The sequence below is a fragment of the Erinaceus europaeus genome, chromosome 21 (assembly GCF_950295315.1).
Source record: "Erinaceus europaeus chromosome 21, mEriEur2.1, whole genome shotgun sequence".
Taxonomy (NCBI): Eukaryota; Metazoa; Chordata; class Mammalia; order Eulipotyphla; family Erinaceidae; genus Erinaceus; species Erinaceus europaeus.
In genome coordinates, this window is record NC_080182.1 from 25897333 (window position 1) to 25922067 (window position 24735).

The 24735-nt window shown below is 38.4% G+C and overlaps 1 protein-coding gene across 15 annotated transcripts in view; it reads left to right on the top strand.

Moving 5' to 3' along the window:
• The window catches only part of GOLGA4 (golgin A4), a 98407-nt gene that overhangs the window by 45518 nt on the left and 28154 nt on the right, over positions 1 to 24735 (top strand). For all 15 annotated transcript variants that reach the window (XR_009547068.1, XR_009547069.1, XR_009547070.1 and 12 more), the window contains 5 exons: positions 8981 to 9159; positions 10822 to 10950; positions 14378 to 14533; positions 18451 to 22604; positions 23940 to 24061. Coding sequence is in view for 11 of the 15 variants with exons in the window: in XM_060180598.1 (XP_060036581.1) it covers positions 8981 to 9159; positions 10822 to 10950; positions 14378 to 14533; positions 18451 to 22604; positions 23940 to 24061 (4740 nt within the window). In the remaining 4 variants the exon portion in view is untranslated. The remainder of the gene's footprint in view (positions 1 to 8980; positions 9160 to 10821; positions 10951 to 14377; positions 14534 to 18450; positions 22605 to 23939; positions 24062 to 24735) is intronic.

Below are 24735 nucleotides of genomic sequence, written 5' to 3' on the forward strand. Positions count from 1 at the left end.
TTGACTGTTCTTTGTGTATGAATATGTGTGCGTTTTAACTGGGATAGCAGGTGAGGTATGGCTAGCTAATCATGAATGCAATATATTGTAAAAAAATGTGAGAAAAAGAAAATAAAAACATCATTGCTATTTCTGGACACTTGTTTATTCTTTTCTCCAATTCTTATTTTTATATTGTTGTAATCTCATCATACATATAATTTTTTTGCTCCTTTTTTCTCCATTTAGCCTTCTGTTAGGCATACTTTTATATGTTGCTAAAGCACTAACATTTTTTAATGGCTGTGTTAGAATGCATGTATATCATTTACTTAGCTGTATCTCTACTGGTCCACATCTGGATTCAAGTTTTGCTGTTATTACTAACATTGTAATAGCTTTGTGATACATTTTATTCCAACTTTTTAATCAGAATTCTAGTGTATAGACTTTTTAGTCACCTTAATTGTTTGAAATATATTCTTTACCCAAAAAATACCCTAATCATAGAATTAGCATCCCCTACCATTAAAATGTTTTTGCCTGTATTTATGAAAACTGGATAAAATATTCTGCTTGGACTAGGAAAATTTCCAGAGTGCATTAAATTTGTAAATCTGAATTCTTTTTAATTTTTTTTTTGTCATTGCAGAAGTTATACATTTTACATGATTGGCTGCATTTTTAAAACATAGATGAACTCTCCAAACACTGCTTTTTTAATTTTTTTTTTCATTTTGTGTTTGTACAGGAAATGAGTTTTTTAATTCATTTCTATGTAGAGGCTGTGTATACCAAAAACATTTAGTAGAACATATTTATCATTTGAAGAACCCTTTAAAATAGTTTATTTAAATAATGTGTAAGATATATGCATATTTACATAATAAAATGACATGTATACTTAAGTTCTTTCTTAGTTGCTGATAATTTATGTAACAAACTTTCTTGTAGTCTTAAGTCTCACAAAACATCTTATTTTTGTGCATTCACACATGCCAATAAGTGAATCATGGTGCCTTTCCCAAGCCTTGTATGAACAGGACTGGGGTAAGGGCTATTTTTTTCTTATCATGGGTACTTAGAATAAGTTATACAAATAAAATTCCATGTTTCTCAGGCAAAAAAAAAAGTATAAATCAAAGTAGAATTTTAAGTATTTCATGTTGTTAGGTTAGTATAGATATTTTGACATTAAATGAATGCTTGATGGACAACAATTTAATGAAGTTAGATTTTCTTTTAATGTAAGTTGTTTATCTGATGATTATGTGTTTGTACATACTTAATTCCTTAATTTCTAAAATAGTTGCTGTGTATCCACATATTTAAAAACTTAGTGCAACACTTTCCTATAAATGCCCCTAGAAAATATTCGTAGCTAGAGTCATATTTTCAATTTAATCATACATATTGGCACTTTTCTCTAGTCTAATATTTTTCAAGATCTGCCTGATGTATTCAAGACATTTGCCAGATAAATTTGTATAGCTAACGTAAGGAATACATGATAACTTTATTCCAATATTTTTAAAGTTCAAAGCTTAGTCAACCTAGAAAATGAATGTTGTTAAACATTTTGGGAAGTGGTTCAAAAAGTAGATTTCCAGGCGCCAGGCAGTGGTGCAGTGGTTAAGTGCATGTGGCGCAAAGTGCAAGGACTGTTGTAGGGATCCCAGTTTAAGCCCCTGGCTCCCCACCTGCAGGGGGATCACTTCACAAGCTGTGAAGGAGGTCTGTAGATGTCTATCTTTCCTTCACCCCCACCCCTGTCTTCCCCTTCTCTCTCTATTTCTCTCTGTCCTATCCAACAACGACAGCAATAACAACAATAATACTAACGACATTTATAACAACAGCAACAATGAACAACAAGGGCAACAAAAGGGAAAAAATAGTCCCCAGGAACAGTGGATTCCTAGCGCAGGCACTGAGCTCCAGTGATATCCCTGGAGGCAAAAAAATAAAAGTAGATTTCCATTGCAGATATGATTGTCTTTAAATCTATGGAGGTCCCAATTATTCGTTTTTATATTACACGATTTTGTTAATGCCAGTGGATGGTAGTAGTATCTTATTTACATAAATCTTAGGTGAATAACTTTCCCTCAAATTTTTGGATTGTAGGGACCTCTTTATATTTAAAACTTAACAGACGATTACAAATAACTTTTTTATGTGGGTTAAAAGTATTGATATTATTGTATTAAAAATTTAAACTAGAACTAACTTTTTTATAGATTTAAGTTTATCTAAAGTAGCAATTAGTTTAGATTACAAATGAATACAAGCTTACTGCAGACTAGTATAAATACCTTTATGAAAATTACCTGTATTTCCCAAGACATAATTTAGTGCAAGAAGTGATCTTTTAAATTCTGTTTGGCTTAATAGAAGATTATTGGAATTTCTGCTTGCCTCTGCATTCATGTTGTTGTTGTTGAAATAAATGAAGAAAATCTTGCCCCATGCATGCATATATATATATATATATTTGAAAAAGAAAGACACTCTCTGAGTATGTCTGAAGACCTGAAGATCTTTGGGCCACATGTTGAAAACTGCTCCTTTTGATTTTACTTTTTTCCACAAAGAAGATTTGACAGTTCGGTATGAATTCTGATAAGCCAAATTTACTTTCAGTTTATTTGCATTTCAGTTTATTTGTAGTTCAACCTCTCTCTCTCTCTCTCTCTCTCACTATATATGCACTTTTATTTTAGCAGCTTTTTTTTTTTTAAATCAATGTTGACTCAACAGTTAATCTGAAGGTGAGTCTTGTCCTTGTAGTGAAAGTGTTCACAGGGACAGTGCAACAAAACACTCATGGTATCTGGAACCTTAGGAGTCTGGCATTTATTAGGATGATTGGTAAGGACATTAAGGAAGAGGAAGGGAAAAGATAGTATGAAGTGGCAAAGGCAGATGCCACAATCTTCCTAGCTTTACGTAAGGACTAGTTCTCTTACTTCCCTTTTATATTACTTCAATTCTCTTTCTATGAAATGTTTTCTTTGCGCAAGCTTGGCATATGGCAAACACCCAATAAATATATGATGAATAAGTGGTTGCATTAATGAGCTGTAGATGTGCTAGCCTTTTTTAACTGTTTTTTGTTTGTTTGTTTTATTTTTTGCCACCCAGCATTATCTCTGGAGCTCAGTGTCTGCATGACTCCACCATTTCTGGTGGCCTTTTTATTTTTGATAGAGGGTTAAAAATAAAGAAAAAGGAAGCTAGAGAGAGGGGAGAGACACCTACAGCATTGTTCGTGATTCTTCCCTCCAGCTAGTAGGGTCCGGGGGCTTGAACCTGGGCTCTCAGGCATAGTAAAGAATACCACCACCTGGCCCTTTCATTTAACTCCAATGGTAAGCATTTGGTGAGTTTGGAATTCCCATGGGGATCAGGAACTAGCAGTAAAAGGCCTGTCCTGCATTTCACTTAACTCAAGATACCAGAGGACTGTTCTCAAAGCTCATTAAATGTTGTCTAGAAAGATTTTCAAAGTGGTCTCTTTTTAAAACACACAAAATTTGCCTGAGATACATTGGATTTTGCTTTGGAAGAGCACGGTGTGTTCTTGCAACATTTGGCGGCAGTTGGTGCTTCGCCTTCCTGTCGGTGTGTGCTGTGACCGTGGTTTTCCCGTGCACTCCTGCATGCTGCCAGAGGACTTGTCAACTGTGGCCGCTGCATGCTTTCTTCCTCCACTTGCTTATTCTTTGTTGGTAATTGGAAGATACATTCTGATGGCATTCAGAACACACTTGTTTAGCATTCACATTACAACCCCCATCATAGTTTCATTTTTGGAAAGAGTGGAGCATTCACATTTAAAATACTACACCACTTAGTGAGTGGACACCACTTTACTGAGTCTGGTGGCTGTAAGATCAGAAGGCGAGGTGTTTCTGGTTAGAATGTGAGCTCCTCCTTCAACACTGCAGTCAAGTTAGAGACAGACTTCCTGTAAGGAAATGGCTAATTTGTGGTGCAATGTAGAATCCAGAATGGGTATGAAATATCTTTTCTGTATGTGGATATATGCAATCTGTTTTACTGGCTTTGGGGTGGGGGTGGTAGCTAACAACTCTTTCACTCTTTCTTTCCTTCTTTCTTTCTTTCTTTCTTTCTTTCTTTCTTTCTTTCTTTCTTTCTTTCTTTCTTTCTTTCTTTGTACAGTTCAGCTGTGGCTTATGGTGGTGTGGGGGATTGAATGCTAGAGGTAGTTACCATTTCTTTTGAGCAAGATGGACATAGAAAGCAGTGAGTTTTTGTATGTTTATCAGAGATAAGAGATAATACATTTTGTTGAGTTAGAAGCCACTGGTAGTTAGATTCAGAAGTTCTGGTTTAGTGAGATAAATTGATGTTTAGTAAGGCAAGCAGTTTTGCTTGACAAAATTTGACAGCTTAAGTGTCAGCATTCTTAGTTTTGAAAAATAATGCAGGTTGCAGAATACTTCTTAGATGTATTTCTGTTATGAAGTTTACCTAGTTAAGTTGGTTTATCAACTGAGGAAAAAGTTAAATGCCTCGTTTTTTTACATTTGAATTAAAGTATTGAATTAGAGGTATCAAAGGTTTCTAATATAAAACTATATGACTTGGGCAGAGGGTAGATAGCATAATGGTTATGCAAACAGACTCTCATGGCTGAGGTTCCAAAGTCCCAAGTTCAATCCCCCGCACCACCATAAGCCAAAGCTGAACAGTGCTCTGGTAAAAACAAAACAAAACAAAACTATGTGACTGGCATAGTTGTAAGAAGTGAGGGTTGCATTTAGATTATGAAGTTGTGGAGCCAGACCCACCCTTCTGTGATCATTTTATTATGGATAGTTAAGTGACTTAGAAAAACTGTTTCTGGGGACCAGGCATTAGTAGCACAGTGGGTTAAGCACACACTGCACGAAGCTCAAGGAACAGCAGAAGGATCCCAGTTTGAGCCCTTGGCTCCCCACCTGCAGGGTGGTCACTTCACAAGCAGTGATGCAGGTCTGCAGGTGTCTATCTTTCTCTCCCCTTCTCTGTCTTCCCCTCTTCTTTTGATTTCTCTCTGTGCTATCCAACAACAACAACAATAACAAGGGCAATAAAATGGGAAAAGTGGATTCCTAGTGCTGGCACCGAGCCCCAGTGATAACTGGAAACACACACACACACACAAAGAAAATAAATAGAAAACTATTTCTGTGGGTTAAACAGTGAAAGTAGAATATGATGTAGGTTTTCATTTTAAAATTTACAGAATGTGGTTAGAAAATTAAATTGTTGGGAGTTGGGTGGTAGTGTAGCCGGTTAAGTGCAGGTGGCACCAAGCGCAAGGACAGGTGTCAGGATCCTGGTTTGAGCCCCCAGCTCCCCGCCTGTAGGGGTGTTGCTTCACAAGTGGTGAAGCAGGTCAGCAGGTGTCTGTCTTTCTCTACCCCTCTCTGTCTTCCCCTGCTCTCTCCATTTCTCTCTGTCCTATCCAACAATGACAACATCAATAACAACAATAACTACAACAACAAAACAACAAGGGCAACAAAAGGGAGTAAATAAGTAAATATTAAAAAAAAAAGAAAATTAGATTGTTAAAAATGAATATAACAGGAACTTCGTAGCATGGACTTTTTCTCTTTTTGGTTTCATTAAGTGAGAGCACAACATCTGTTACTTATTATTATTATTTTTTATACACTGTCAGAAACAAACCCAGGGCCTTGCATATGTGTGATACTGCTGAGTTGCCTCCCCAGCCTTGTTTTTAGTTCGATTTTTAGGAAGTGGTAGAGGGGTGGAGAACGATAAAGACACCACCGCACCACAGTGCCGTCCATGGGGTTTGCTTGGTGCTGTTCCCCGTGCGTTCATGTGCTGAAGATGGAGTGCAGGACCTAATGCAGAGAAGGCGTGCGCTCTACCACGGAGCCACCTCTTCGGCCCATACTACATCAGTACTGAATATATATACACACACACACACACACATATATATGCACATTCATATTTTACTTGCTTCTTATAGAGAGAAAGAAGGAGGGAGGAGAAGAGTGAACCAGGGCATTATTTAAGTGTATGCACTATTGTTGGGGATTAAGAACTTGGTACCCCACATACAAGTCCTGTGTTTCACCACTGGGCCAACTTGCTGCTGACAACCACTGCATCTATTTTTATGCTGTATTGGATTCTGGGATTCGCAAAGATGGGGCATTTGCTTGATATTGATCATATATTGTCTTATTTTGATTATTGGCAAAAGTTTTATGGTAAGACTATTTAGCTGGAGGAATATCAAAAGTATCTTCGCATTCTCTAAAACCCTGTTTAAGATATTTCTTGAGAAGAGCTCAGATTCAGTTTTACAGCTGATAATGGCAGTCTAAGCATTGAGAAAGCCTGTTTCCACATTTAAGCCTTCAGCATAAACTAAACAGCAAGCACTTTATTATAAAATTCCTTTCCCATAAGTAATCACTTTAGCTCACTTTTTTTGAGATATTAGGAAATTTATATTTTCCTTATAGCCATTTCTCTATGTTTGACAATAGAATTTAGAGTAAAGAAATACCTAAATAATACAAAAAAGCATTTCACTTTAAATATTTTATTTTTCATCATATTTATGTCTAGAGATTATTATTTTGGTATTTACAGTTAACTACCAGAAAAGCTAATATAGGAAACTTTAATTCATGAATTTATCTTATAGTAAGAGAGAGAGACCAGAACCCCACTCCACCTTTTCATACTGTGTGGAATATAGAACCAGGGCCTCACACATGGAAGGCATGAATTCAACTGCTGAGTTACTTCTCTGGCCCCTAGAGTAAAGATACTTACAAATAATTTCAACTAAGATACAAATTTTTTTTAAAAAATTCAACTAATATTTATTTGAAATTTAGATCTTACTGACCATTTTAGTTTTACACTTTTGACATATAAGGTGAGTAGATTGAATAGATTCTTTTTTTCTTTTTCTTTTTTTTTTTGATACAAAGAAGTTGGGAAGGGCTGTGTTGGGGAGATCGAATAGAGAGAGACCGAGAGACCTGCAGCACTGTTTCTCTACTTGTGACACTTCTTCCCTGCAAATGGGGACCAGCAGCTTGAACTGGGGTCTTTGCACATAGTAATGTGTGAGCTCAACCAGATGCGCCACCACACCAGCCACTTGGATAGGTTCTAAAAAAAATCAGATTCCCAGAAAAGTTATTTTTATGTTGTGCAAAGTAAGTTGTGTTTTCCAGTTGAAACCATAATCCAAAAATTACTCTTTTCCTCTGTACCTCACGCAGTTTGCTGTTATAAAAATATCAGGCGGGGGGGGGGGGGGGTGGGGTGGGGTGGATGGGGTAGGGCAGGCGGTAGCGCAGCAGGTTAAAGCGCAAGGATAGGTATAAGGATCCCGGTTCCAGCCTCTGGCTCCCCACCTGTAAGGGGGTCGCTTCACAAAAAGGAGGTGTGCAGGTGTTTGTTTTTCTCTCCCCCTCTCTGTCTTCTCTTCCTCTCTCGATTTTTCTCTGTCCTATCCAACAGCAACAACGACAGCAGTAACAACAGTAACAAGGGTAACAGAATGGGAAAAATGGCCTCCAGGAGTAGTGGATTCATAGTGCAGGCACCAAGCCCCAGCATTAACCCTGAAGAAAAAAAAAGTATTGGGGATGGGGCTAGATAGCATAATGGTTATGCAAAGAGAGTCATGCCTAAGGGGCTTTGAAGTCCCAGGTTTAAACCCCCACACTGCCCTAAGCCAGAGCCGAGCAGTACTCTGATATAAATACATTAATTAATTAATTAAAATAATCTTGGAATATATGTTTGTTTTTAGGCATGCAATTCCTATTCCCAAGTCCTGTCTGTTAAATCAGGCATGGTTCTAAACGGGCTTTTTAAATTTTTTTAAATGTAGGCTAATGTTCCACATTTCTTATGCGACTGGAAGTGAAAATACCACATGTGATAATGAAGTAACACTCAGGCGTTTCTTGTAAAGATTACAAATCTATCTCCAAAATATTTTTTTGGAATAGTCAGGCTCTCTGGTATAGGGAAATCTGATACCTTTGGTTCTGTTAGGATTAAAGGAAATAATCTAGGATTCTAACAACAGTAGGATTTCCATGGAATATTATGCTAGAAGAGAGAGAATATATCTATGTTCATATTCATCGGCAGTACAAACACAAGTATGTATACATGAACATAACTACATGAAAACACACATGCATACACACAAACACACACATACTTTTTATTTTCAATTTACCCAGCTGGGTAAGTGTCGCACCTGTTAGAGTGCACGTGTTACCAAGTTACCCATGTAAGGTACCCATCCTTGATTTTGTTTGGTGCTGAATGAACTATCTTTAAAGATCTAGACAACATGATTATTTTTTTAGGACCCGAATTCTTATTTCACTCAGGAATTCCCTGCTGGTAGTAGCGCCATTTTACACACTAGTGAATCAGGTAAATTATTTTTTTTCTAGTCAAGGGCCCAAATTGAACACAGTAGGTTTCCTTTCAAAATACATGTTTAAATAAGAAAAACAACCCCCTGCTCTTTTATTATATGGTTAAGAGAATAAAAAATAAGGTTAAAAAGTAAGAACTACATAGGAGACAAAGGGGGCCATTGAAGTTCTATGTATAGAAACAGGTACAGCTCTTTTATTTTTCTTCTTCATTTACTATCCATAGGACATCTGTGGTGAGAATGGGGAACCTTTAGTAATTTACTATTTTTTCCCAAAACTGCCAAGCGTTCTTGTAAGCAATCTAAAGATCTAAATCCAGAACTCAGGGACAAATTGGTTACAGTGACTGAACATTTTTTGTGCCTTTGTTAACAAATACCTCTTAGTTTAAAACAAAGATGAGGTTTTTTTTTTTAACCTGTCCTGCTACTGCTGCTCTTAGTTTTCAGAAAATAGCTGTAAAACACTTTAGCTTGATAATAGTATTTCTTGAGGGTACTTGTTTCCTGCTGTTTTCATTATAGCTTTTGAAGAACTTGAAAAAGCCTTGAGTACAGCCCAGAAAACAGAAGAAGCACGGAGAAAACTGCAGGCAGAAATGGATAAGCAAATAAAAGCTATTGAGAAAACAAGTGAGGAAGAACGCATCCATCTTCAACAGGAATTAAGTCGGGTGAAGCAGGAAGTTGTTGATGTAATGAAAGTAAGCATAAACCTAGATTGAAATATACTATAGCAATTTTGAAACTTAAGTCTTGGGCATTTCCAGTAGTCTTTGACTCTGAAGAAGAGTTATTTTGGGAGTCGAGTGGTAGCGCAGCAGGTTAAACGCCTCGCAAAGTGCGAGGACCAATGTATGGATCCCAGTTCGAGTCCCCGGCTCCCCACCCGCAGGGGAGTCACTTCACAGGCGGTGAAACACGTCTACAGGTGGTCTATCTTTCTCTCCCCCTTTCTGTCCTCCCTTCCTCTCTCCATCTCTCTCTGTCCTAACCAACAGTGATGACAACAACAACAATAATAACTACAACAATAAAACAAGGGCAACGAAAAGGGAATAAATAAATATTAAAAAGTAAAGAAGAGTTATTTTGTGCCTTAGACCATGGTTGTTTTGTGATGTTTAGAATATAGGAGGGAAAAACCGACTTTTGTGGAGGAATGAATTTATATCTTTTTGGATATGCTTCTCAAAGATAATCTCTGCATATATAGTTTTTTCTGTTTTAATTTTTAACATAAGAGATATTATACTGTTGTTTGTTCCTTTCTGTCTTGGTTATTGTTCCGTATTATGCATAGTTGATAATCATACTCCAGTTTCTCTGATGACATTTAGGTTTTCATTTTATGCACTGTAAATTATGAAGTATTACTATATTATCTCTTTAAAATGGATTCATAGGCAAAATTATGTTTTTATTCCATAGTTGCTATAAAATCTCTGGAAGTTTATATTTCACAGGATACTAGAATATTCCCTCTTCCACAAAGATGGTTATTACCTAACTTTTTCATCTTTCCAAGCTCATAAATTCAAAATGTAGCATCACTGAATTTCTCTCTCTCTCTCTCTCTTTCTCTCTCTTTTGCCTCCACGGTTTGATTGGGGCTCGGTGCTTGCACTACGAATCCACTGCTCTTAGCAGCCTTATTTTCTCCATTTTTGTTGTTGCTGCTGCTATTTGTTATTGTTGGATAGGACAGAGAGAAATTGAGAGAGAAGGGGAAACAGAGAGGGGAGAGAAAGATAGATACCTGTAGACCTACGTCACCACTTGTGAAGGGATCCCCCTTGCAGATGGGGAGCCGGGGGCTCAAACCGGGGTCCTTCCTTGTGCTGGACCTTGAGCTTCGCACCATGTGCGCTTAACCCACTGCACTACCGCCCAACCCCCTATGTTTTATGGTTTTTCTATCAATGATCAAGACTTCAGTGAATTTTGATGTATGTGAGGAGTGTGTTCTGATTTTTTAAATTTTATGAAACTAGCTCTGAGGGGCCAGAAGATAGCTCACCCAATAGACCGTAATTGTTTTCATTCACAAAGACCCAGGTTCGAGCTTCCTGGCCACCACATTGGAGCACCACGCCAAAAGGAAGCTTCACAAATTGTGCAGTAGTGCTGTGATGTCTCCCTTCCTTCTCTTCTGTGCTTGACTGTTGTCTGGGGTTGGGGGTGGGGTGAGTCTGGTGGGGGCACTGAAATCATGTAAGCATGACGGCCCAGCAAAATCCTGGAGGCAAAAGAAACGAAAAGGAACCCTTAGCTTACTGATTAAACTGTAACAAAGTATTGTCTAGCATTAGAGTTACTTATTTTATTCTGGGTCTTTCATTTTAACTATTTCACTGATTTTCCAGAAATCCTCAGAAGAAATTGCTAAGCTACAGATGCATCACAAAGAGGAGTTAGGCAGGAAAGAGCAGGAACTGACCAAGAAGTTTCAGACCCAAGAAGGGAAACTTCAGGAGCAAATGAAAGTAGCTCTTGTAAGTACCCTTTTGTGTTTTCCTATAGGTAACAGGTGAAGATGCCATTCCCTCACCCTTCCTGCTCAGCTTGAGGCTAGACTACCGATAAGCCTTTACCTTAGAATATGCAGAGAGGATAGGAGTAAGGTCGTAAAGGTTGGGGATTTTACCTTAGTATTGTGTAAAAGTTAACTTAGTGGGGCCAGGTAGTGGCACACCTGGTTAAGTGCACATTTCTGTGTTCAGGGACCTGGGTTGGAGCCCCTGCTCCCCACCCGCAGGGGGGAAGCTTCATGAACAGGGAGGGTAAGTACTGCAGTTATCTCTCTCTTTCTCTCCCTCTCTGTTCTCTCTGTTCTATCAAATAAAGAAAATTAAAAAAAAAAGTTTTTTAAACAAGTTAAATTTAGTGACTTAACAAGCTGTTATTATTCAGTTTATTTATCATGCCTGTCGCCTTGGCACTAAGCTCTGATGAGGAAGAAATCAAAGAGAACACAGGTTAACTGAAGCCGTGAGCCTGAGGCTGTGTAACTCAGAAAAATCACCTAAACCCACTGCCAGTGAGTGCATCGAAGCTCACTAACCAAAGGAAGCTTTGTCCAGAATTCATGTTAAAGAAGAAACAATGATAGTCGCTAAGTAGTTTTCATTTTATTTTTAAAGATCGATATTTAACTCATGAGATACAGAGCTTGAGTTTCACATGAAACGGAAGAAAAGGGGAGGGGGAGACCAGAGAGGCGCCGCTCTGGTGCAGGCAGGGCCAGGCCTGGAGCTGAGAACCTCAGGCATGCGGCATGTTCAGTGCCCTGCCAGTCAAGCTGCAGCTTTCATTCTAAGTAGAATGATTTTCACTAGTAATTTCTAGTTCATATGATATTTGAAAAATAAAAATAAAAGGGACTAGGAGAGTGCCAGCTGGTAGAACTCACATGTTAGCATGGATGGGGACCTGGTCTGAGCCCATGAGAAAATCATGCAAAGCAGAAGCGTCACAGCTGGTGGTGAGTGCTGTGGTGTCTCTTCTCTCTCGTTCGCTCCTTCCCTCTCTGTCTGGAAGAAAAGAAAAAAAGTCTGCCAGGATCAGCATAACCATGTAGGCATGAAATTTGGTGAAGCCCTAAGCAGCAAAATAAGTAAATGTCAATTGACTGAACTAACTTAGAATGATACAACAAACAAACAGAAAAACAAAGATAAAAAGTTGTATAATAATATGAAGTTGAAGGCCAAATACATTTTTCTTGAGTTATGCAGAGCCTTTTGTAAGACATTATTTCTCATGGGAAGCAACTGCATTATTATAAAATGTTTCAGTGTAAAGTAATGAGAAATAGTATTTTAATCTCCATGGATATTTTTCCCCCCACTCAACTGGATTTGGGGTTGGTTCTGAGAATTTACAGTAGTAGCAATTACTAAAGCGAGTCAGGGTTCTCTGTAATCTCTGGGAAGACAGGCATCACATAGATTTACAGTGTTCTGGCTATGACCTAGGGCTTAGTTTGTGGTCATGAAATTTGTGAATGTGTAACTGCACATGTTAGTGTTTTCTGCTGGTCCATGGATTGAAATCCAAGAGTTTAAAGTAGTTAACAAGAATGTTGATGTTGTAAGAAGACAATATAAACTTTTTTATTTTTTCAGATTACTTGTTGGGTTAGGAAACAGTTTGTGGGACAGTTGTTGATATATGAATATATGAATATGGTTTTCTATCTTCCTGTGATAGATGTCTGCACACCGTCTGCACCATTAACTCTAGTCTCTCTTCACTATTGTGTCATAGGATCATGGAAGTTAGAGGAACAAAGAAACATAAATGAAACTAGGAATGCCACTATAATGTCTCTCATAAAGACTTCTTTTCATGAGTGATTTAATAATGATTAACAAGATTGTAGGATAAGAGGGGTACAGTTCGATACAGTTCCCACCACCAGAGTTCCATATCCTGTCCCTCCATTGGAAGCTTCCCTAATTTGACATAATCCTTCTAGGGTTATGTCAGAAAGACTTCCTGTGAATCTGCGTGCTAGAATAATTGACCGTGGAGGGCACTGAGCCTTGAACATTGACTTTATTAAAGCTGAGTTCTAGGAATGGCTGATAGATTCCAAGTAGGGCAAGCAGGACACAGGCATACACAAAGCACACATGTACACTTGAGCTTCCCTCCTTCCCCTCCCTTTTTTGCTTCCTTTCTTAGAGAAGGTCATTTTGCATTGATAGTCAAAATTCAACAAAATATTGTCTTTAAAATAAGATTTAGATTAAACAGTATGATTTGTTTAAAAAACAGTGTTTTATGCTAAATAACATGTATGTTTAAATGTGTTTCCAATTGATGTTTTAAGAACGAAGATATTTTCTGAGTAATCTTTTACAATATGGTGCAGAATTTCCCAATAAGCTATATATGCTTCACCAGAATGTAGTGAACTAAAAATACTGTTGTTGGCAACATGAAATGTAAGGAGTAGGCTTAGAAAGTATTTTTTATTGGAGTTCAGAGCCACTAAATTTTACAAGGGCTCTCCAGAGCTTCTCTTTTCAAAATACTAAATACTTTTTTATATGGATGTAGATAAACTAAGAGCAGTCAAATAAACTTTTCAAGATGATGGGGTGGTAAAATAAAAAGAGCCTATATCATCTGAAAAGAGTTATGGAGACTTTTATAGATAGTTCCTTGATCTGATTCATATATTCACATGCAAATTTCTGATGTTCATAGTTTTTTCATGTGAGATTTCCTACTATAATGAGGTTTTTCACACAAATTGTGAACATAGTTTGGTTTCATATATATATATATATATATATATATATATTCTATTCTATATTCTATATTTTATTTATTTTCCCTTTTTGTTGCCCTTGTCTTTTTTTTTAATTATTGTTGTAGTGATTGTTGTTGTTATTGATGTCATTATTAGATAGGACAAAGAGAAATGGAGAGAGGAGGGGAAGACAAAGGAGGAGAGAAAGATAGACACCTGCAGACCTGCCTCACCACCTGTGAAGCGACTCCTCTGCACGTGGGGAACCGGGGGCTCGAACTGGGATTCTTAAGCTGGGCCCGTGCATGCACTTTGCACCACATGAGCTTAACCCGCTACTCTACGCCCGACTCCCATAGTTTGGTTTCTTGACTTAGAGTTGATATTTTATTTTGAAGGAATGGAAAAAGAGCAGACATTGTAGAGTCACTGGAACAACAACAACAACAAATTCATATCAATAGTGATTATGGCAAAAACTGGCCAGTCCACATTGGCAAACCATTGTTTCCACTGACTACGGCATGGGGAGAAACAGGGTATTGCTTGCCTACTACAGGGCAGGTACAGATCAAATGAAATTAATGATTCCTGTGGAAGTACTTTGAGATTGCTGAAGGTTTATGGAAACTAAGCTGCTATTGTTATCTTTGGCACAGGAAAAAAGTCGATCAGAATATTTGAAGATTACTGAAGAAAAAGAGCAGCAAGAATCTTTGGCTCTCGAAGAATTAGAGTTGCAGAAAAAAGCAATTATCACAGAGAGTGAAAATAAACTTCAAGAGCTTCAACAAGAAGCAGAGACTTACAGAACTGTGAGTTTAAATAAAATTCAGGGGATCTGGGCGGTAGCACAGTGGGTTAAGCGCAGGTGACGCGAAGCACAAGGACCGGCTTAAGGATTCCGGTTTGAGCCCCCGGCTCAACAACGACACCAATAACAGCAACAATAACTACAATAATAAAATGACAAGGGCAGCATAAAGGAATAAATAAATAAAATATTAAAATAAATAAATAATATTCAGGTACTAGAGCCGTGGGATTACTTGAATATGAAACTGTTGCTCTTTCTCCAAGTCAGTGGAATATCATAAAAAGCTTTTTGTTTGCATGGGTGAGAATTACATACATGAGTACTTCATTTTTGGAAAGTAAAACCTACAGATGAGGAAATGGTTTGGGTATCTGCTCTACTTGGTCCAGACTCTGCCTGTACTTAAGTTTCTTTCTTTCAGCTACTCAGTCTGACTCAGTTCCCTTATAGTCTCTCTGCTATCTCTGTATCCACTCTGCTGCTGGCTTATTAGACTTAGTCTTAAGAAAATGGCATCACTTTTGCATCTTTATCTCATCCCATGTCCTGGAAACAATTTATCATATTTTTTAAAAAAAAACTATTTATTTATTTCCTTTTTGTTGCGCTTGTTTTATTGTTGTAGTTATTATTGATATTGTTGTTGGATAGGACAGAGAGAAATGGAGAGAGGAGGGGAAGACAGAGAGGGGGAGAGAAAGACAGACACCTGCAGACCTGCTTCACTGCCTGTGATGCGACTCCTCTGCAGGTGGGGAGCCGGGAGCTTGAACCGGGATCCTTCAGCCAGTCCTTGCGCTTTGCGCCACATGCGTGCACTTAACCAGCTGTGCTACCGCCTGACTCCCAATTTATTATCTTTTTATATGACAGTTTAGTTACCACAGTGTCTTCTGTCTTTACATTTAAATTTTTCTCAGTTTCCCTTTGTTAAATGTAATCTTATAATGAACATATTTGTATGAATGTCCCTTTGGTCCTTCCCTCAGCAGTATGTGAGATATATGACCTGTTTTGAATAAACTAATGATGCTGTTTAGGTTCCCCCCCAACCCCCCCGAACAACCATCTAAACCTTCCTCTGGCTCCTGGTGAGACTGTGATTTGGAACCCAAGACCTTTGATGCCTCTGGCATGAAGGTCTTTCTGTATATAATCAGTCTTATTTAGACTTAAAAACAAAACAAAACAAAAAAATTTTGTGTTCATTTAAACAGTGAGAGTTATGCTTTTTTACCCATGATTTAATATTGTGCTTTAGCTAGAGAGATAGCGTAGTGTTTGTATAAAAAGACATTTGTGCCTGAAGCTCCAAAGTTCCAGATTCAATTCTGGGCACTGCCATAAGCCAGAGATGAGCAGTTCTCTTGTTAAAAAATAAATAAATAAAAATAATGCTTTCTTTTGTCATTTTCAACATTTACTTAAGGTGGCCCGGTGAAGTAGAATTAATACTCAGGAGACCTGAAGGTCTTCCACTTGCTAAGTATGTGAATTCATTACAAAGTAATTACTTTAGTTTTCTCACCTGTCATGTGAAGAGATTGGATTTGGTAATACCTTAAAAATGTTTCCAGTTTTGCTATTCTGTATTCCTGCCTTAATTAACATATTTTCCATCTTAGTCCAGACTGATATTTTTGTGGAATAATGGTAATCAGTAAATGTGTAGAAGTCACTTCATTTCCATGTGGTGCTGGGGTCTTGCATTTGCACAATTCCACTGCTATTATAAAAATATTATCATTCTTTTTAAAAAATATTTATTCCCTTTTGCTGCCCTTGTTATTTTATTGTTGTAGTAGTAGTTGTTGTTGTTGGATAGGACAGGGAGAAATGGAGAGAGGCGGGGAAGACAGAGGAGGGGATGAAAGACACCTGCAGACCTGATTCACTGTGAAGCGACTCCCCTGCAGGTGGGGAGCCGGGGGCTCAAACGGGGATCCTTATGCTGGTCCCTGCGCTTTGCGCCACATGCGCTTAACCCGCTGTGCTACTGCCTGACTCCCAAATATTTTCATTCTTTTAATTTCAGATATTTGTAGAAGCGTGATTGAGAAAGTGAATGAGTGTCAGAGAGAGAGACGGAGAAACAGACAGAGGCAGAGAGAGACGGACCACAGCAGTGCTTCACTGCCCTGGACTATTCCCTGTGCCATGTTGTGCTATTCCCAGGTAGCACCAGGGTGTGAACTTGGAGGTGCACAGTGGTGAGGCAGATGCCCTGCTTGGTGTGCTACTTCCCAGCCCAGGAGATTCATCTTTTTTGAAGAAAGTATCTTCTAGTTATTTTTTGGAGTGGAAAATCGCGAATATTTTCTTCCAAAATTAAATCATAAAAATAATTAGGGAGTCGGGCTGTAGCGCAGCGGGTTAAGCGCAGGTGGCGCAAAGCACAAGGACCGGCATAAGGATCCCGGTTCGAACCCCGGCTCCCCACCTGCAGGGAAGTCGCTTCACAGGCGGTGAAGCAGGTCTGCAGGTGTCTGTCTTTCTCTCCTCCTCTCTGTCTTCCCTTCCTCTCTCCATTTCTCTCTGTCCTATCCAACAACGACGACAACAACAATAATAACTACAACAATAAAAAAAAAACAACAAGGGCAACAAAAGGGAATAAATAAATAAAATAAAAATTAAAAAAATAATAATAATTAGGAGCCAGGTGGTGGCACACCTGGTTGAGCGCACATGCTGCAATGCACAAGGACCCAGGTTCAAGCTCCCAGTCCCCACCTGCAGGGGAAAACCTTTGTGAGTGGTGAAGCAAGGATGCAGGTGTCTCTTCATCTCTTTGTCTCTCTCCCTCTCTACCACACCTTCCCCCTCTATTTCTGATGGTCTCTATCGAATAAAGATAATAAAAAAATTAAATAACCATTAATAAGCAATTAAACAGTTTTAGACACCTTATAAAACAGACATAAAGGCCCTCTCTTCCTATGAGGTACTGCTCTCTATCACATACTTCTTTCTGGCTGACCATTAAGAATATCTGTTTGAAAATAAAGATTGTTGAATTAGATAACCAAGCAGAAAGAATCTACAATTATAAGCTGTTAAAATAGAATCATCTCCTTCTTATTTAACTTCTATTAAGAATTCAGCACAAATTCTTTATTCTTTCTAGTATTGGTTATCATAGTGTTAGAATTATATAGCTTAAATTTATTTTTTATTTTATCTATTCATGAAGAAGGTAGGAGGAAAGAGAGAAAGAACCAGACATCAGTCTGGTACCTGTGCTGCTAAGGATTGAACTCAGGACCTCATGCTTGAGAGTCCAAGGCTTTATTCACTTTATTCTACCGCCTCCCAAAGCACTTATTTTTATTAACTTTATTTTATTTGATAGGACAGACAGAAATTAAGAGGGAAGGGGGGTAGAGAAAGAGCGATGGTGTGGCACTGCCTATCCCCATAACTTAATTTTTTAAAGTTACATGTAGACAGACATGTAGACATGTATATACATGATATACATGTAGACATGTATATCATTGCTATTTAGTGTTTGTTATCATAGTTTTAGTCATTTAGCTAAACTTTATTTATTTATTTATTTATTTTTGCCTCTAGGGTTATTGATGGTGCTCGGTGGCTGCACTACTAATCCATTGCTCCTGTGGCCATTTTTCAATTTTTTTGGATAAGACATAGAGAACTTGAGAGAGATGGGGAAGACAGAGGGGGCAGAGAAAGACAGACACTTGCAAACCTGCTTTACTACATGTGAGGCGACCACCCTGCAGATAGGGAGCTGGTGGCTTGAACTGGGATCCTTGCGCTGGTCCTTGAGCTTCATACTATGTGTGCTCAACCGAGTATGCCACTGCCCAGCCACCTAAATTTAGTGTTGTTTTTAAGTATATTGCTAATAATCTGTACTTCAATAAAAATATGTGTTTCTGTCTACAGAGAATTCTTGAATTAGAAAGTTCTTTGGACAAAAGTTTGCAAGAAAGCAGAAGGCAATCAGAAGATTTGGCAGTCCTTTTGGAAGCCGAAAAAAATAAACACAATAAGGAAATTACAATCATGGTTGAAAAACACAAGACTGAATTGGCGAGCCTGCGGCATCAGCAGGATAACCTTTGGACTGAAAAACTAAGAGTCTTAGAGCAACAGCATCACATGGAAATGGAAAACCTTAGAGAAGAGCATGAGCAAGAGAAAACTACATTGTTGAAAGACAAAGAAATTCTCTTCCAGGCCCACATACAAGAGATGAATGAAAAAACTTTAGAAAAGCTTGATGTGAAGCAAACAGAGCTAGAATCATTGTCGTCAGAACTTTCAGAAGTATTAAAAGCTCGTGACAAACTAGCAGAGGAACTTTCTATACTACAAGATCAAGCAGCTAAAGTCAAGCAGGAGTTAGAAGCCAAATTGGATGAGCAGAAAAGTCACCATCAGCACCAGGTGGACAGTATCATTAAAGAGCAAGAGATGTCTGTCCGGAGAGCTGAGAAGGCATTAAAGGATGAAATTCATCAACTTGGGCTTCTTCTGAAGGAAAAGAACAAGCACTTGGAAGAACACCAGGCTCATGTGGAAAGTTTAGAGATGGATACGAAAAGGTACAAAGAGGAACTTCAGCAGGCATCTGCAAAGCTGGATCATTTCCAGTCGTTCGAGAGCACCTCACATGAACAGACACAGGCATATGAGGAACAGCTGGCCCAATTGCAGCAGAAGTTGTTGGATTTGGAAACAGAAAACAATGTCCTTGTGAAACAGGTAGCTGATGTTGAAATGCAAAAGAGAGATACTTGTACTGAATTGGACACTCATAAAACTCAGGCAAAGGACTTAATGCAGCAACTCGATAAAAAGAACAGTGAGATGGAAGAAAAAGTAAAATCTTTAACTCAACTCTATGAGACTCAACTCAAAGACAGTAATATAGAGCAGGAACAGGCAAAGCAGATCTTGATGGAAAAAGATAATATTATTTTACAAATGAGAGAAGAACAGGATAAGGAAATTGAAATACTCAAACAGATGTTGTCAGCCAAGGAAGACAGTATTAGTATTTTGCATGAGGAATATGAAACCAAACTTAAAAATCAAGAAAAAAAGATGGAAAAAATTAAGCAGAAGGCAAAGGAAATGCAAGAAACATTAAAGAAGAAATTGTTGGACCAGGAAGCCAAACTTAAAAAAGAACTTGAAAACACTGCCCTCGAGCTCAGTCAGAAAGAAAAACAGTTTAATGCCAAACTTGTAGAAATGGCACAGGCTAACTCTGCTGGAATCAGTGATGCAGTGTCCAGGCTGGAAACCAACCAGAAGGAACAAATAGAAAGTCTTACTGAGGTGCATCGGCGAGAACTCGATGATGTTATATCATTCTGGGAAAAGAAGCTTGGTCAGCAAGCTGAAGAACTTCAAGAAAAGCACGAGATCCAGTTACAGGAAAAAGAGCAAGAGGTAGAAGAACTGAAGCAAAAGATCATCGTATTTGGTTGTCACAAAGAAGAGATGAGCAAGGAAATAGCATGGCTGAAGGAAGAAGGGGTTAAGCAGGATACTATAGTCAAGGAATTACAGGAACAGTTGAATCAGAAATCTGCTCATATGAATTCTTTCTCGCAAAATGAAACTAAACTGAAAGCCCAGCTTGAAAAGCTGGAACTTGACTTGCATCATTCTCTGAAGGAAAATGCTTCTCAACAAGATCATATGGTTGAATTGAAGATGCTGGCAGAAAAAGATAAACTTAAGGTTTCTGAGCTGACTGACAAGTTGAAGACCACAGATGAAGAATTCCAGAGTTTGAAATCTTCACATGAAAGAAGTAAGAAGAGCCTAGAAGACAAAAGCTTGGAATTTAAAAAACTGTCTGAGGATCTAGCAATTCAGCTGGATACTTACTCTAAGAAAACTGAAGCCTTATTACAAGCCAAAACAAATGAGCTAATCGACATTAGTAGTAGTAAGATTAGCGCCATTCTTTCTAGAATTTCTCACTGTCAGCACCACACAACTAAAGTTAGAGAAGTGCTACTAACTAAAAGTTGCAAAGTTTCTGAATTAGAAGCACAACTCAAACAGTTAACACAAGAGCAGAATACACTAAGTAGTTCTTTTCAACAAGCTACCCATCAGTTAGAAGAAAAAGAAAATCAGATTAAGCGCATGAAGGCCGATATTGAAGGCCTAGTAACAGAAAAAGAAGCCTTACAGAAGGAAGGAGGCAATCATCAACAGGTTGCCTCTGAAAAGGAGTCTTGTATCACACAGTTGAAGAAAGAATTATCAGAAAACATCAATGCTGTCACACTGATGAAAGAAGAGCTCCAAGAAAAAAAGTCTGAGATCAGCAATCTGAGTAAACAACTAACTGATTTGAATGCTCAGCTTCAGAATAGTATCAGCCTCACTGAAAAAGAAGAAGCCATTTCATCACTAAGTAAGCGATATGATGAAGAACAATGCCAACTGCTACACCAGGTGAAAGATTTATCTTTGAAAGTTGAAACTCTGACTAAAGAGAAAACATCTGCTCTGGAACAGGAAAATCACCTGTCCGACAGGTTCTCAGAATGGAAGAAGAAAGCACAGTCAAAATTCACAAATTATCAAAATGCTATTAAAGACTTGCAGATGCAGCTTGAGTTAAAAACGAAGGAAGCGAGTGAAAATGCTAAGCAGTTGGCTTTATTGAAGGAAAACCTTGATCAGCAAAATAAAAAATTTGAGTGTTTGAAGGGTGAAATGGAAGATAAGAAGACCAAGATGGAGAAAAAGGAGTGCAATTTGGAGATTGAGTTAAAAACTCAAACAGCAAGAATTTTAGAGTTAGAGGAGTGTATTTCTCAGAAAGTAATTGAAATTGAGTCCCTAAATGAAGGCCTTACAAATTACAAACAGCAAAAGGAGATTGAACAGAATGAAATGGCTCAGAAACTTCAACACATTCAAGAGTCAGGAGAAGAAAAAGACAATAGAGTTAAAGAAACCGAAGACAAAGTTTTAGGACTTGAAAATCAAGTGTCTTCCATGAAATCTGAACTTGAAACTAAGCAGAAAGAATTGGAACTTGTAAATTCCAGTATGAAAAGGAAAGAGGAGGAATTCAAGACACTGGAAAGCAGGCTTGAGTTGGAAAGTGCTACAAAATTAGCAGAACTAAAGAAAAAGGCTGAACAAAAAATCGCTGCCATTAAGAAGCAGTTGTTGTCACAAATGGAAGAGAAAGAACAACAGTATAAAAAAGATACAGAAAGCCAATTGAGTGAGCTAAATACAAAACTGAAAGAAAGAGAAAGAGAAATTCACACCTTGGAAGAAAAACTTAGATCAGTGGAAAGCTCACTAAAATCAGAAACATCAGTTGTACCCAGCTCAACAAAAGATGTGGGAGCATATACTGAGGAAGCAGCAGCAGATTCCCAAGAATGTGTACAGAAGGCTTGTGAAGAGACAATTAGTGCTTTACAAAAAAATTTAATGGAAAAAGATAAGCTATTGCAGAAGCTAGAACAGGAACAAGAAGAGATAATTTCTTCTCATTCCGAAATGCAGTGTAACTACCAGGGGCTCTTAAGAAAGATAGAACTTGCTGAAGCAAAGCAGCATGAGGATCAAGTTACGATAAATCATCTTCAGGAAGAGCTCAAATTAAAAAACAAGAACTATCCCTTCATAGTATCTCAGCATGTGGATGAAGAGGGAGGTAAGAATAACAGAAAGGCAAAGCAAAACTTGGACAATGTGATTGATGATGTCCAGAAAAGCCTTCAGGAGAAGGAACAGATCTTGGAACAAAAGATAAAAGAATTGGATTCTTGCTTAATAAGAGAGAAAGAAGCACACAGAGTGGAAGTTTTGAAAGAAAGTGCTGAAGAAAAGTTCAAATCACATGTCCAGCCCAAATTGCTCAGTAACATGGAGGCCGAACGCAGTGACCTGGCGTTCAGATTAGCAGGGGCAGAGCGGGAGAAGCAGAAGCTGGGCAAGGAGATTGTTAGATTGCAGAAAGACCTTCGAATATTGCGGAAAGAACATCAGCAAGAACTGGATGTGATAAAGAAAGAATATGAACAAGAAATGGAAGAGAAAATCAAGTGAGTGTCCCCCCCCCCCCAGCATCAGTATATTTAAGGCAGTCCTCTTTAAGTGCTTTTTTTTTTTTTTAAATGCAGCTAATGTAATTAAATTTCACCTACCTGAAATGTTTACTTTAAATTTAATAGAGTTCAGTATGATTAAGTAGAGAAAGGCAACTTAAGGTTAGAAGCAGTGTTATCCCATGTTCTTTTATGGGGAAAGACTTTTTCTTACATGGGAAATCATGATTCTTAAGAACATGTGTAAGCTATTTTTTTTCCCAGGAATTTTAAACTATTTTTGACTTTTTAAAAATTATCTTTATTTATTGGACATAGATAGCCAGAAGTTGAGAGGGAAGGGGGTGATAGAGAGGAAGAGAGACAGACACCAGCAGCCCTGCTTCACCACTTGCAAAGCTTTCTCCCTGCAGGTGGGAACTAGGGGCTCGAACCCAGGTCCTTGCACATTGTAACATGTATGCTTAACCAGGTGCACCAGTACCTGGCCCCAGAATTTTAAACTTTATTCAGGCACATTGAGAACACGCACATGTTGGAGGACACATGAACTGAGAGAGAGAGAGAAAGATCCTGAGAGCCCTTACTCACATGATGTCAGGCTCACCTAGGCAGAGAGAGAGAGAAGCTATTATTTTCTTTTTGTTACTTTTAGACTTTATATGACTTCTTAGAAGTGTGTGGTGGAAAAATTTAAGTGAGAAAGATTTTTATTTATTTATTAAACTATTTTATTTGATAGGAAAAATAAAAAAATCGAAAGGAAAGGGGAGTAGAGAAGGAGAGTCTCCCTTCAGCTGGGGACTGGGGGCTTGAACCTGGTTCCTTGTGCATGTATAACATGCATACTTATTTATAAGTCCTGAAGAACATTCTTTAGAGGAAATAAGAGTTTATGCATCTTTTCAGAGTATCTCTGTACCTACACACACCTTTTAGGGAAAAAAAAATTGTGCTTGTGATGTCATACTCTTTACACTGTTTTGAAGACCAAGTAATTCTTTGAAACTTGTTTTTTGTATAACAGTTACCTCTTGGGGGCCGGGAGGTGGCATACCCGGTTAAGTGTACATAGTACTACGTGAAAGGATACACATATGGTCCTGGGTTTGAGCCCCTGCTCCCCACCTGCAGGGGGAATGCTTCAATGAGTGATGAAAAAGGCCTGCAGTTTGTCTTTCTCTCCCTCTCTGTCTCCCCATCCTCCCTCAACTTCTGTCTGTCCTGTCTAGTTAAAAAAAAGGAAAAAATGGCCGCCAGAAGCAGTGGATTCGTAGTGCCAGCATCGAGGCAAAATAAAAAACAATTCCCTCTTAACTTTTGGTTACTTAGACAGGAGCAGGAGGATCTTGAGCTGAAGCACAACTCCACATTGAAACAGCTGATGAGGGAGTTTAATACCCAGCTGGCACAAAAGGAGCAGGAGCTGGAAATGACCATAAAGGAAACAATCAGTGAGTAAAATCTAAAACTCCATATAGGACAAATCAAAATCAGCAAAGACTATTGATAACTTAAGCTTATTCTTTTCACACTCTGCTAAGTGCTTTACATAATTAAACTGGAGAAACAAACCAAACAACAAAAAAAGGATTCTTGGCCAAGAATGTCTGCAATGGGAACTCACATTACCTGGCTTCCCTGAAGGAGAAGGAAATCTCAAAGGAGAAGGGAACCTTCAGGAGAGGAGGACCAAGAAAAAGACTTCAAAGTAGTAATTAGGGAGCCGGGCAGTAGCACAGCAGGTTAAGCGCACATGGTACAAAGCGCAAGGACTGGCTGAAGGATCACGGTTTGAGCCCCCGGCTCCTCACTTGCAGGGGAATCGCTTCACAAGCAGTGAAGCAGGTCTTTCTCTCCCCCTCTCTGTCTTTCCCTCTTCTCTCCATTTCTCTCTGTTCTATCCAACAACAAATGACATCAATAATAACAACAAAATAATAACCACAACAATAAAAACAACAAGGGCAACAAAAGGGAATAAATTTTTAAAAAGTAGCAATTAATTAATCATGTAAACGCACTTCTGGGGCTGGGGAGATAGCACAGCTGTTGAGACTTCAAGTACCCAGGGCTAATCCCTGGCTTCATCAGAAGCCAGAGCTGAACACTGCTCTGGTTACAATTA